This window comes from Eupeodes corollae, chromosome 1 (genome assembly GCF_945859685.1).
Source record: "Eupeodes corollae chromosome 1, idEupCoro1.1, whole genome shotgun sequence".
Lineage (NCBI taxonomy): Eukaryota > Metazoa > Arthropoda > Insecta > Diptera > Syrphidae > Eupeodes > Eupeodes corollae.
Window position 1 is genome coordinate 79065241 of NC_079147.1, and position 14153 is coordinate 79079393.

General features: G+C 35.0%; 2 protein-coding genes across 11 annotated transcripts in view; one reads left to right on the plus strand and one right to left on the minus strand.

Moving 5' to 3' along the window:
* The first annotated feature begins 2321 nt into the window (after positions 1-2321).
* Positions 2322-4046, plus strand: LOC129940640 (dolichyl-diphosphooligosaccharide--protein glycosyltransferase subunit 1). The gene is made up of 2 exons (XM_056049033.1): positions 2322-2996; positions 3055-4046. The coding sequence occupies exons 1-2, from the start codon at positions 2429-2431 to the stop codon at positions 3855-3857; spliced, it is 1371 nt and encodes a 456-aa protein (XP_055905008.1). The 5' UTR covers positions 2322-2428; the 3' UTR covers positions 3858-4046.
* Positions 4047-12932: 8886 nt separating this feature from the next.
* The window catches only part of LOC129942109 (filamin-A), a 126825-nt gene continuing 125604 nt past the window's right edge, over positions 12933-14153 (minus strand). For all 10 annotated transcript variants that reach the window (XM_056050911.1, XM_056050910.1, XM_056050908.1 and 7 more), the window contains 2 exons: positions 13893-14099; positions 12933-13830 (listed from right to left, as the gene is read on the minus strand). In XM_056050911.1, the coding sequence (XP_055906886.1) occupies positions 13646-13830; positions 13893-14099 (392 nt within the window). In that variant the 3' untranslated portion in view covers positions 12933-13645. The remainder of the gene's footprint in view (positions 13831-13892; positions 14100-14153) is intronic.

The following is a 14153-nucleotide window of genomic DNA, read 5'->3' on the forward strand; positions in this document are numbered from 1 at the left end:
TGTACAGGATGACCATGGAAAATTTAGTTTGGAAAAAGGCTTTAGACATGGTGATGCGTTGTCATGCGATTTTTCTAACATTGTACTTGAAAGAATAGTAAATAGCTCACACGTCAACATTAGAGGCACCATCTTTCAAAAATCTGTCCAATTACTAGCATATGCTTAAGACATTGACATAATTGGAAGATCTCAGCGTGATGCTAATGGGGCTTTTGTGAGTATTGAGGCAGGGGCGGCAAAATGTGTTCAACACTTCAACGGTTAATGAGTGCAAAACAAAGTACATGCTGTCGTCAAGAAAAGACATATAACACCAACTTCTTGGCCGAAACGTCACCATCGACAGACGTAACTTTGAGGTAGTCAAGGACTTCGTCTACCTAGGCTTCTCTATAAAGGCAGAAAACAACACCTGCGCTGAAATCAAACAAAGAATAACTCTTGCTAACCGCTATTTCATTGGGCTAAGAAAGCAATTGAGTTGCAAAGCCTTCCCTCGAAGGACCAAAGTGTCGCTATATAAGACCTTCATCACCCCCGTTCTGCTATATGGTGCAGAAGAATGGACTATTCTTCAAAAGCGAATGAATGCACCTTGAGCTGTTTCGAGAGAAAAGTTCTTCGTGTGATCTACGGTCTCGTATGCACCCGAATCCACACCGACAGGACAGCACAGTAGAAAAAGTCCGTGAATCAGGGGGAAAGTGACCTCACCTCACTTTGAGCGCGAAACTGGAGAAATCTAGCTACTGCCCGAGCTAGGTGGAGAAGTTTGTTGGGTAAGGCTCTAGATCACACAGGACTGTAGCGCCACCTTAAGTTGGTAAAGTAATTAATGATTTTAATATAACTATAAGAAAAACAATTTTTTAAGCTTACCAGTTTTGTCTTGGATATTGTCACTATCATATCTGCTCGACATCCGATAGTATAATAATAGACTTGACTTTTTCCTCAGCTAGTGATATTTTAGGTGCAGACTTGGATTTAAATTTAAACTCCGTTCTCTTTTATTTGTCATTTTTATTTTTATTTGGTAAATCTAAATTCAAAATTAAAACAACGGCAGACACAATGAACACTTTTAATGTTGTTATTTTTAGCTTCAATTTTCACACAATGCAATTCATGAGAAGGATAAATATCAATTGCAAAATTAGCTAACAGGAGGGTTTAAGCTGGTGAATAATTTAAGTTTTGGGTAACTACTCAAAAATTTATTTTTAATTTGTGAAACAGACTCTAAGATGTAAACAGAATCAAGTATTTAGATTTTAAATAGAAATTCATTTAAACTTGCTAAGTCATATTTCCAGATCAATCACAATAAAATAACTCTTCCGCATGTTATATATTAAATCTCCAGGTTTCTTTAACCCTCACGCATAGTGGCCACACGAGGAACTCAACATCCCACTATGAAAAACCAAATTGAACATGTTGTGTAGTTTTTTTTTTAGGATTTTAAGCTGATTTTTTAAAATCGTCTTTTTGGCTAAATAAGTAGCGAGGTCATAGTACTCGTCAATCCTTGCCTGTGCCACCTAAAGATTTTCACGGATACTGCATCTTCCCAGGAATCGATAAATCTTCTAAAAGTAATTCTTGTTACGAAGAGTGCTTAAAACTGTTGGTCAACTCCATACCTCACAACACTACTTACACTACACACAGGAGTGGTTGAGAGTTGTAAGTCACAAAGACCCTGGCTCTCTAAGGATTGTTGCGCCACCTTATTTATTTATTTATTTTATAATAATGAATTCTCTACCAAATCATGTAAACACGCAACTTAATTGTCAGATATGATAGTAATCAAAGTGCATTTGACAATTATTTCATGTTAACAAATGTCAACAAATTATACCGTTAACCATCAATTTTATATGTACACGATTATCAAATAACATATTGACATACAAGATATGGACTGCTAGTCGATTCATATTTCCATAGAAAATCTTACTTTAAAGTGATTCCATCTATGTACATGTATAGCCTAGCCATGCTGCCCCTCTTGTAGGTTTGTTAGAAACAATCATAATTCTTTTTAAAAATGGCACCTCTTGTTTGTAGGTTCTAACAAGTCATTTTGTACATCTATTATTATAAAATTTTACAAACTTAACAAAATTCCAAAAGTTTCTACATATTTCCGCTGAACCCACAGAAGTGCTAGTAGCGTTTAAGAATAAATGACATCAATTCGAAGATCCATGTCTAGTAAATCAATGTTTCATCTTCGAATACGTTCATCCGAAAATTAAACCATTCAATACCTAAACTTGCACCGAACACACTCATCCCTTCCACTGATGTGTCATTTGTCTCCGAAGCGGTGTGTTGGCTTTTCTCGATTTGTTGAAAGGAAGAAAAAAGAAATAATTGCCGGCGTTTTTTCTACTTTTTATTAAATACTTCTACAATGAAATTGTTTTCGATAGTTTTGATTGCAATTTCAGCAATTGCCCTCACTCATGGGGCCATCGATGCTGAAGTTGTGAATAAAAACGTGGAGCGCACCATCGATCTAACATCACAACTCGTTAAGACTTCGTATAAAATTATCTTGGAACATTCCGCAAAGAAGGGCATCACCGCCTATAGTCTTGTGATACCACGCAATGATCGTCAGCATTTGGCCTTTATTTCGGCTAAGGATTCATCGAAGAAGGAATTGAAATACTCCGAGAAGGAAAACAGCAACGGCGTTGAGTTTCTTTTGACATTCCCAAGTGCCGCTCCCACGCAGGTCGTTTATGTGGAGACCGTATCGACCAAAGCCCTCACTCCCCATCCGGCTAAGATCACACAATCTGAGAAGCAATTGGTTAGGTATTTCGGCAGTGTTTACTTCTATAGTCCCTACAAAACGCTCACCCAAAAGACAACCGTTCACTTGAGCTCGCAGAGCATCGAATCCTACACTCAAACAAAGCCGGTCGCAGTCTCTGGAAGCACCATCAGCTATGGACCATTTGAAAACATTGAAGGTAAGTCACACAAAAGATTTTTTCAAAACAAAATTTTAAAAATGTCTCTTTGGAACAGCTTTCACTCCAGCAGAACTTGTTGTCCACTATGAGAATCACACCCCCTTCTTATCTGTGACGCGCTTGGAGCGTACGTTGGAGGTCTCCCACTGGGGCAACATCGCCGTCACCGAGAACATCGACATGGTCCATTCTGGTGCGGAATTGAAGGGATCCTTCTCCCGCTATGAATTCCAAAAGGACGCTCGCAGTGGTCAGGCAGCCGTCAAGTCGTACAAAACCATGTTGCCGGCATCGGCTACAGGAGTCTACTATCGCGACACTAATGGCAACATTTCCACCTCGAACATGAAGGTTCTCCGCGATTCCGTTGAACTGGACCTTCGTCCGCGCTTCCCACTTTTCGGAGGCTGGAGGACTTTCTACACTCTGGGCTACAACGTACCCTCATTTGAATACCTTTTCAACTCGGGCGAGAACTTCATCCTCAAGATGCGCATCATTGACCACATCTACGACGATATGGTCGTCGATGAGGCAACAGTTAAAATCATTCTGCCCGAAGGATCCACCAACATCAAGCTGATCACTCCTTATTCGGTGAGTCGTCTGCCCGACAGCTTGCACTTCACCTACTTGGACACCTTCGGACGTCCAGTGATCTCATTCACCAAGAAGAACCTCGTCGAGAACCACATTCATGACTTTAACTTGAAGTACAACTTCTCACGGATCACCATGCTGCAGGAGCCTCTGTTGGCTGTTGGATTCTTTTTTGCGTTGTTTGTCCTCGTCATAATCTGCCTACGTTTGGACTTCTCCATTTCCAAGGAAAAGGAGCCACATGCACACAAAGAATAAATCAAAATACTTTAGTCTGTTTTTCAAGTTCTTATTTTTTAATCTAAATGTAACACGCGAGGCAAATGCATTTTATAAACAATGAGCTGCTTATGGAGTGCAGCATCACATTCGTTCTTGAATTCGTATTAGGGCTCCTATTTTTTTTGTAGGACAAAAGCGAACAATAAAAATAAATAAAACAACTAATTTTTGTTTGTTTTTTAAATAAGGATCATTCATCATGGTTTTTGAGGGTTGTGAAGTTGTTGGTTTGGAAAAGTTGTTGAGTGAATTGCTACATAAAATAGAATTGAAGGTTCCTATTGGATTTGAAGATGTTTTGAAGGTACGCTGTGTTGGTTTGCTATAGAATCACTCCAAATGAGTAAACAAAATCAAGAGTGGTTGAACAGCCTATTATTTGATCAAATGCAGTCCTGCGCCAAGTTCAACCAAGTACAAGTGAAAAATCAATGGAAACGAAATTAAGAAGATCACTTAAACCGTTTGAAGAGTGGAACATAAAAGTAAAAAAATCCTGAGCCTGAGGTCTTGTGGATAGAATGACACATCCAGTATAGTCCGAGAGCTTATCTTTTTTATACCAGCTCGAGGAACAACGCTGAAGAAATCTAGAATTGAAAAAGGCAATATTTTAGATGCCAAATTAAGCAAACAACAATATGAAATATTAAGACAAAATTTTAGAGGCTGAAGGGATTAATACATTCCTTATTATCTATAGTCCATCTATCGGCATTTAAGGAAAACATGTGATGATATTTTCAAACACGTAGATGACGATTGTGTACGTAAAACCATAAAAAACGTTTCTGGAAACTCTTATAACAAAGAAAACGGACATTGAAAATAATAGGGAAAAGAAACCGACACACGAATGCAAAAGCGCGGGTATCACGGTTAGATTGTTTGAGGGGAGGAATGCAACTGGCAACATAGTCCATTAAAATAATGAAAAAAAAGTGTGAGACAAGAAACTTTTCGTCGATGTTCAAGTGACGTAAACGAGTTGATAATGTTAATGTCACCAATCAGTTTAAATGCTCTTCTTTGAATACTGTCCAAGAGGTTTAAATAAGTTTCTGGAGCACCAGCCCAGAGATGAGAGTTATATTCAAGTTTCGGACCTATATAGGTTTTGTAGATTGTAGCCTGATCAGACGGGAAGAAACATTTCTTGCATCTTCTCAGAAAACCTAGACATCTTGCGGCGTTTTTGTCAACATCGCGTACATTTTGAGGATGTCGAGATTTTCAGTTTCGTTGATGCAAGTGAGACTCATGGATAGTGGCAAAAAGGGTATATCTTGCTTTAAGGATACAAGACAGCATTGGGTTTTCGAAGCATTAAATTCCACACGGTTTTTAGGTTTTTATTCCTCACTAGCTTTTTACCCGCGGCTTCGCCCGCAGTGAAGAAATTAAATAAGTATGAGAAATAAAGGGTAAGGGTATAATAATAGAAATGAGAGATCAACAATTTTTAAAAATTACTACAGACAATAAAGTAACAAAAATAAATAATTCTGAATTCTAACAAATTAAAAAAATAAAATACAAAGTATTAATTTAAGATATTTTTATAGACAGTGTTATAAGTTTTCCCGTCGGGTGCAAATTTGTGTAAATTCCGGGCATTAGATACACGTGAACAGGCTACATAAAGTTGACCATGAGAAAAGCATGGGATTTCTAAATGCACTCCTGCTACCTGTAATGTTTGTCCTTGTGCCTTAGCAAAGCTAAGCTTGACGGGAAACTGAACCCTTTTAAATTGGAATGGAAGGTCAGTGGGAATAATTGGTATTCGAGGTATTATAACACTATTTCCCTTACCGACACCTGTTAAAATAGTAGCACCAAGTATGTTCTGTCCCAATTTTGTTATCCGAAGCTTTGTTCCATTACATAGCCGAGGAGCATCTAGATTTCGCATAAGCATTACTGGTACATTTAGTTTCAATTGAAGTTTATGTGACGGTACACCCGATAGTTCCGGTGAATTTAAAAACTCCACAGGATATAAAGTACTTAGTCTCGTACCCATAATTGTATCCATTCACAAATATTCCTTTATTTCTCCTTGAACCTCGTTTAAAATGTCAGTGTTGATCAAGGGCGGATCCAGATTTTTCATCAGGGGGGGGGTCACACACTTAGATGAGTTTTTACTCACCGCTTAAAAATGTTCTCTAATGTTTTATAAAGGATGCTAACAAAATTTAAAATTGCTAAAATTAAAACTTCAGTTATCAAATTGTTTAGAACACTGTTGTCCAGCAAGTTATGGTCTAACTATTTAATTTGGATGACTCAAATGAAAGCATTCCAAGATTCGAACAGTTGTCTAAATATGCCATATTTAAGAGCTAAAATACAATAGCTTAGAGGGTTTTTGGTGCATTTCGCGCAGAAATGTAGTAAACTATTTGAAACGATTGGTTTTTTCCAAAAACAAAACACATTTTTCTTGTTTTTATTTCTATTATTGCGAAGAACGCTGCAAAAATTTAGAAATCCAGAAAATCTGATATGTAAAAATGTCGGGCTCTTTTTGACGTAGTTTTTTCGAGTCTCTTATTACTATCGTTATCAATCTGCTTACTCGTATTTGGATCTTATAAAGGCGTCAACAAAACTTAAAAATTGTATAGACAAAAAGGTTTGGTTCTTGAATTTGAGGAGATAGTTGTGTTTAAGAACATAATTTATCTAAAAAAAATTAAATCAAAACAAAGTAAGGTAAGTAAAAATAAGTTGGGAAGAAAAGTTTTGTAGCACTCACAAATTACACGTTTCAAAGCTTTTATATCAATAGATATGAAACGTTTATTATGTTTTTACTTAGCCATTAGTTTAACAAAAGTGTTACTTGATTTTTTGGGACATTTGTATTATTGAAATTCATGTTTGAATCTCAGTTCTAGAGCATCCAAAGCAAATTCACTTCAAAAGTAGATTTATTTCATTTTTAAAGATCTTTTGTATCCAACAGAAAACTAATTTTGAAAGAAATGAAATGCATGACTGGGTCGCAAGAACTTGATAATTTCTTCCAAAAAGTCTGTTTAAAAATATTGCCTATATTTTAAGATTTAAAAATGTACCTCCAAAATAAGTTCTTCTTAAAAATTTAAATGCCATTTTATTTGTCAAAAAATCATAGATTTTTGTCGAAAATCATTTTAAATTTAGTCTTACAAATATTTTTGGTATAAGCACTAAATAAAGAGCTTATAAACATACATATATACATTTTACATTTAAATTTCGTAAAAAAATGTTGTCCCCTTTCTGAGATATCGAGTTTTGTAAACAAACTTAGTATTTTATTAAAAATAAAAAAAAATACATTTTTGATCATAAAAAATCATCATCAATTTGATCATTGACAAGAACTTGCACAGAAAGAGAAGATTTTTGAAATCGTTCCATTATTTCTTGAGATAACTTAAAAACAAAATAATGATTTTTTTGAGGGGTACCCTTCTGGAGTAATACAAAAACATGGTTTTCTTGTAAAAAGAAGCCAAATTAAGACCACAAAATTTTGAGAAAGTTTTAGAAAAATCACATGTTTGAACCAAAAAATTTATGTGGGGACTTCTGTTATTTTTCAATCAGAACAATTGTTTGAACCGTAGGGGCCAGGAAAGACAGACAGACAGACAGGAAGGAATCGAGGTACCCACTTTTTTCGACTTTTCTACCTTCGTAATGTCATAGTTGATTAAAAACTCAAATGAAATGTTTACTAATGCAAAACTTGCTATATATGTAGTTCCTATATGTCGAAGTAAAAATCACTTCAATAATCACTATTTCTGTGTGTCAAAAAAATGTAATAGTAAAATTGAAGGCTAGTTTGAAGAATTCAAAGGCAACTTAATATAAAATTGATGATCTCTTATTCAAGGTGTATTTTTAAGAACCTGAATATTTGCTCTTTTCCTTAGAAACAATTTTTATGAAAATAATTTAAAGCACGATTAAAGTTTTTTTCAAATTCTATATTGAGTGAAAACAAAAATTTAAGTTGTTTTTGACAGCAAACCACTTTTTGGTGAATGTAGTTAAATGACTAATAAATCTTTAAATGAAATGTTTACTTATACTACTTAACTGTATAAGCTTTTTGGCTCATATGACCCCCCCTGGATCGTCAATTGGTCAAAAGTAGATGTATTTGTGCTGTGTTTTTGGAATAGGACTGAATATCGGATTCATATTATGTTATTGGTCCAATCTTCAGTCAAAAGAAGTACTTTTAGAAACAAAGTTTAAGGAAGTAAAATACAAATGTTGTTTTCACATACAAAAAATAAATAATTCAAAATATAATGGGGGTCATATCCATTAACGCAATACGATTTGTTTTGAATTGAAGGGAATCCCTACGAAAAAGCAAACAAATTATCTCCCAGGGGGGGGGGGTCATGACCCCTACGACCCCCCCCTGGATCCGCCATTGGTGTTGATCCTGTTTACAATTTCATTTCTTGGTGCTAATATTGCTCTTGCACACAACCACTGATCACTACACAAATTTTGTTGCAATCCCGGAAAAACATTAGCAATGAGATCCACATCACTTTCTACTAAATTACAAAATTCTCTTCACAGTGATATGTAGCCTTCAGCCATCACCAATTTTCAACAACATTTCTGCGTAAAGTCCTGAATCCACGTCATTATATCTGTACTATCTCGCGAGTCCTGGAGGGTCCGGTTTAAAGCCTTTATAGCCTTCCTGTGAGACATTGTACTTTCATCCCACACTAAAAGCTTGCATTCTCGCAGCATCCTACATCGTGAACTATTTTTACTAAAATTACAGATGGGCGAATCTTCCTGTGCCAAATTCAATGGTAATTTTAAAACGGAATGTGCCGTCCCTTTAATAGCGTCGCGGCAATACCTGACGAAGCTACAGCAACTGCTATTTTTTGGTCTTTTCTGACGGACATCTATATTAATATTATAAATGCGAATGTAAGTTTGTTTGTTAGAGTAAGAATTAACATCAGCGAGTAAGAACTAAAAAAATAAAGTAACAGCTAACCACAAAAATTACGGATAACCTCAAAAATGTGAATAGTATTATACTGCATGTAACGACAGAAGAAAATAACAATAAATATAGAAAAATTAGAAACAGTTGAAACAATATTCAATTGAATTAGATATTGAATTAGATATTGTGGTCACCGTCGGTAATACAGTGGGTTAGTATTACAGTATTCAGGGTTGAAACTTCATTACTATGATGCTAGATGGCTATGAAGTAGCTAAATTTGACGATATTTTGACAAACAATTTTCTTATTTTCCGTAAAAAAAAAATTAATAAAAAGTATCCTATGTTACTTCTAATACCTTCAAGAGTGTATGTGCAAAGTTTCATGATGATCGAGGAAAAGGGTCGGAGACAAAACGGAGCCCTGGGGCACACCATCATTTTAATTATGGGTTTCAGACTTGAATCCGTCCAAACAAATTTCTAATCCAAAGAAGAAGGTATTCGTCAATACCAAAAGCACGCATTTTGGATAAAAGAGCAAGATGCCAGACTTTATCAAATGCCTTTGAAATATCAAGTGCAATAATCTAACTTTCTCCAAAACGATGTAAAGATTTGTTCCACTGTTCGGTGGGATGCATCATGAGATCAACAGTGGACCTAATGCTACGAAAACCATACTGTCTGCTTCCGTTCTTCAAGATATTTCTTAAGCTGAAAATTAATCAGCGTTTCCATGACCTTAGAAAGAAGGGACGTAAGTGCAATTGGACGATAGTTTGAGGCTAGACAAATGCAGTTTTCCATCCACTCGGGAAGAGACCTATAGAATAGGACAGATGAAAAAGCTTACGCAGTGGTTTTGCCAGCGTTGAAGAACACCTCTTCAGAACAATGGGGGGAATACTATCCGGGCCAGCGGATTTGTGTATGTCAAGGTCTTTCAGTACTTTTGCGACTGCACGAGTGCGAAAGAAGATTCGTCCCATAGAATCATTTACGCTCTCAAGAACAGGAGGACTCATGACACTATCCGGTAACGTCGAATTAACAGCAAAATATGCTGCAAGCAAATTGGCTTTATCAATCGAGCTTACATAGGGAGTGTCATTGTGGACGAGCGTTGGAACCAAGGATGACGTGGTGTTTCGTACCTTTTTTTACAAATGACCAGAAATTTTTTCTACCTTTGGGACATTGTAGTATTTTTTGCCTTAATTTCTGATTATGTAAAAATTTGGTTCGTCGAATATGACTATTACAGGTCGAGGAATTGTTTAAGAAATCTAGATTTTAATCGCTTCTGTCGAAGTCATATATAAATCAAACGTGTCGTAGTCGTCAAGATGCAATATATTTTTTAAGTGGTTTTCGCTCCTTATTTCAATTTTCAGAAAAGTTGGACCTTTTAAGTAATCCGGTATGGTAATACCTACACCTCCCTAAATTTAACCTTTTTTAATTGCGTCTAAAGAAAAAAGCAGATATAGTTATTTTGGGGGACTTTGGAGACGCAATCGCAATTACAAAATTTCATGAATTAATATCTTTGACCTTAAGGTTGTAAACGGTGATTTTTTAAGAGCTTGAGAACTTAAAAAAAAAAAACGCATAAAATTTGCAAAATCTCATCGATTCTTTATTTGAAACGTTAGATTGGTCCATGACATTTACTTTTTGAAGATAATTTCATTTAAATGTTGACCGCGGCTGCGTCTTAGGTGGTCTATTCGGAAAGTCCAATTTTGGAATTTCTTCGGAAATGTTGTCTTCCAAAGCTGGAATAGTTGCTGGCTTATTTGTGTAGACTTTAGACTTGACGTAGCCCCACAAAAAATAGTCTAAAGGCGTCAAATAGCATGATCTTGGTGGCCAACTTACCGGTCCATTCCTTGAGATGAATTGTTCTCCGAAGTTTTCCCTCAAAATGGCCATAGAATCGCGAGCTGTGTGCGCCATCTTGTTGAAACCACATGTCAACCAAGTTCAGTGCTTCCATTTTTGGCAACAAAAAGTTTGTTAGCATTGAACGATAGCGATCGCCATTCACCGTAACGTTGCGTCCAACAGCATCTTTGAAAAAATACGGTCCAATGATTCCACCAGCGTACAAACCACACCAAACAGTCCATTTTTCGGGATGCATGGGCAGTTCTTGAACGGCTTCTGGTTGCTCTTCACTCCAAATGCGGCAATTTTGCTTATTTACGTAGCCATTCAACCAGAAATGAGCCTCAACGCTGAACAAAATTTGTCGATAAAAAAGCAGATTTTCTGCCAACTTTTCTAGGGCCCATTCACTGAAAATTCGACGTTGTGGCAGATCGTTTGGTCGAATAACACAAACCCAATTGCTGCGAACGACGACGAATCGACATTTCACGGTCTTCAGCAACACTCTCAGAAACAGACGCAATATTCTCTTCTGTACGCACTGTACGCATTCGTGTGGTTGGTTTAATGTCCAATAAAGTAAACTGAGTGCGAAACTTGGTCACAATCGCATTAATTGTTTGCTCACTTGGTCGATTATGTAGACCATAAATCGGACGTAAAGCGCGAAACACATTTCGAACCGAACACTGATTTTGGTAATAAAATTCAATGATTTGCAAGCGTTGCTCGTTAGTAAGTCTATTCATGATGAAATGTCAAAGCATACTGAGCATCTTTCTCTTTGACACCATGTCTGAAATCCCGTGTGATCTGTCAAATATTAATGGATGAAAATCCTAACTTCAAAAAAATCACCCTTTACATAAGCTTTTATTCTCAAACTACAAGGGAGTATGACTTTAATTAAGGACTTTAAATTATTTAGAATAAAAGAGCGACACGCATACAAAAATTAAGTTTCCTTTGTCGGTATTCAACTGTCAAATTGAAGTTGCTGATTTTTAAGAACGTGACTGCTGCTGCTACTCGTTTTGTCGCTGCTCATTGTCCACGAAAAAATTAAATTCTTTTCAAAAATTCCTTCCTTGTGCTTTTTCAAAAGGACAATGGAAAATGGATTCAATTGCTGAATAATTTTATGTCGCATTGAATTACAAAATCAAAGAAAAAGAGTTGTCTTGATTTTTAGAACTGGCTACATAGAACGCCGAAAGCTGACAACATTCTGTTTGGCGTATCATTACTCAGAGGGCAATGGTTCTTTTTGACCAGACCTTTATAGTTTTCACAACTCAAGCGTTCTAGTTAATTACACCATTGAACAAAGTCTTCCGGACTATAAAGGAGTAAAGAATTGCCTTTCGTTTAAGTATAGAAAACTATTATTCCATGTTGTAGTTCTTCTAAAACATTTGCTGATAAAACATTTGTTTTTTGTTTTCAATAAGGCAGCGAATATATTTTAACTTCAAAACCTAGTAAGCCGTTTTTACAACTTAGTACCTATACAAAAAAATCGGTTTTAACAAAAAAATAATTTCAAATTTAACAAAAAGAAAATTTGTTGATTTGAGTTATTGAAGAAAAAATTTAACATATTTAATAACTTCTATGTCAAAATAATTTATGGTGGCAATTCAATATTAGGAATATTTACGAGGGACTGCAACGAAATGTACAATATATTGCATTAATATTGCTCGAAAAGTCGTAGCATATTTGTGAAGTATGTACCTCGTAAGTATGTTATTTTTAATTTTTAAAAGCCAAAGCAAACTATATTTATCTTAAAATATTTGCGCTGACTCTTATTTAATTAAGAAGTTAAGCTTTAAAAAAAACGCGAAAACCTGCATTCAATATGAATGTTAAAATCAATGTTCCAATGATTAGACTTGCACCTCCACATAGTCCCACCTTCTTTACATGCGTCTGAACAAAATGCTGAAATAAGAGTTTTGGGGGTTTTGGGCACACTACTGAATGGAAAGAGCAGTGTTGATTCCAATCATAAAATGTCATGAATTAATTATCTAGACCTTTGATTCCAGATTTCCTATTTTGCAGCTTCATCTTCTTTTTTAGTGCTTATGAACGATTTAAACCGATTTATTATTTATTATGTAGAAAAACAATACAAAAAATATACAAACATACTTATATTTTCTTATTTTTTATTTAAACCTTGTAAAATATATTGAAAGATACAACATTACATAATACATTTAATAGCATAACATTTTTCCCATAACTTTACAGGGAATATTTTTAACTCTTATTTAATTTAATATTTAGGATGGAAGAAAAGAGTACAATCTAAGAAAGAAAAACATTATTAATCTTTTAAAGTTTCATATTTTATGTTTCAAAACAATAGAACAAAAATTGTATACCGTATTTTAGACTGATATTTAAATTAAATACTTCATTACAGAACAAAAATGACGACAGAAATTAAACGATATCTTTTAATTTAATTTCATTTCTTAAATTTTATATTTATTTTTATGTTAAATTTTTTTTCGAACTTTTATAATTTTTAAAAATCTTTTCTTTTCTTTTTTCTATCGGATATTTACAGTAAATACTAAGATTATAAATGTGATTACGTAAAAAAAACATAACTTAAATATTTTTAAATCAAAATAATAATTATAATAAGTAAATCAGGACAAGATTTATAAAGGGAACATAATTGATTATTGCAAAAAGAAACTGATAAACAAAAAATGTTGTTGAATGACTAACAAAATAAAAATAACTTACTGAAAGTTTTATTCTCGTGAGAAAAGTTTCTTATTTTTCTTTTATGAATTAAAATACAAAATTAATACAATGTATTGGGTGTTTAATTTTTTGTTTGTTTTAACTTAAACTTCAACCTTAAATGGAGATCCGGGAATATGTTCTTCACCCCATTTGACTATGAGAATATATTCGCCACGCTCTCGCACCATGTAGCTAACGTTGTAGTTGTTGAGTCCTGTATGTTTGATGTTGAATTCTTCGCAAGGACCCTTGGGACCGTACATACCAACATAGAGAATGTTGTTGCCTTATTTAAAAAAATTAATTAATTTTCTGTTGAAATGAACAAAGTAGAAAAAGAAAACCTACCCGCATCTGTAGCACCGATTGTAAACTGATTTTGTTTACCCATGAAACCTCTCTTCAGACCCATACCCTTCGATGTGATCTTGGAAGCATCGGATTTGAAGATTGGGATATGCGCGCCTGTGTTCTTGCCGCTCTTGGCAATCTTCGCCACGGTGTCAACAATAACTGTCGATGTTTCCTGGGCACCCTCATCAGCAAGTTTATCACCTAAAGAGTCAAGTCATAAAATAAGAAAATTCATCACAATCAGTAAAATCAATA

What these genes read in the sequence shown, in the direction of transcription:
- LOC129940640 (XM_056049033.1), top strand. Translation starts at nt 2,429, where the DNA reads ATGAAATTGTTTTCGATAGTTTTGATTGCAATTTCAGCAATTGCCCTC. An exon ending in ACCATTTGAAAACATTGAAG is followed by an intron (nt 2,997 to 3,054) that starts GTAAGTCACACA and finishes TCTTTGGAACAG; the next exon opens with CTTTCACTCCAGCAGAACTT.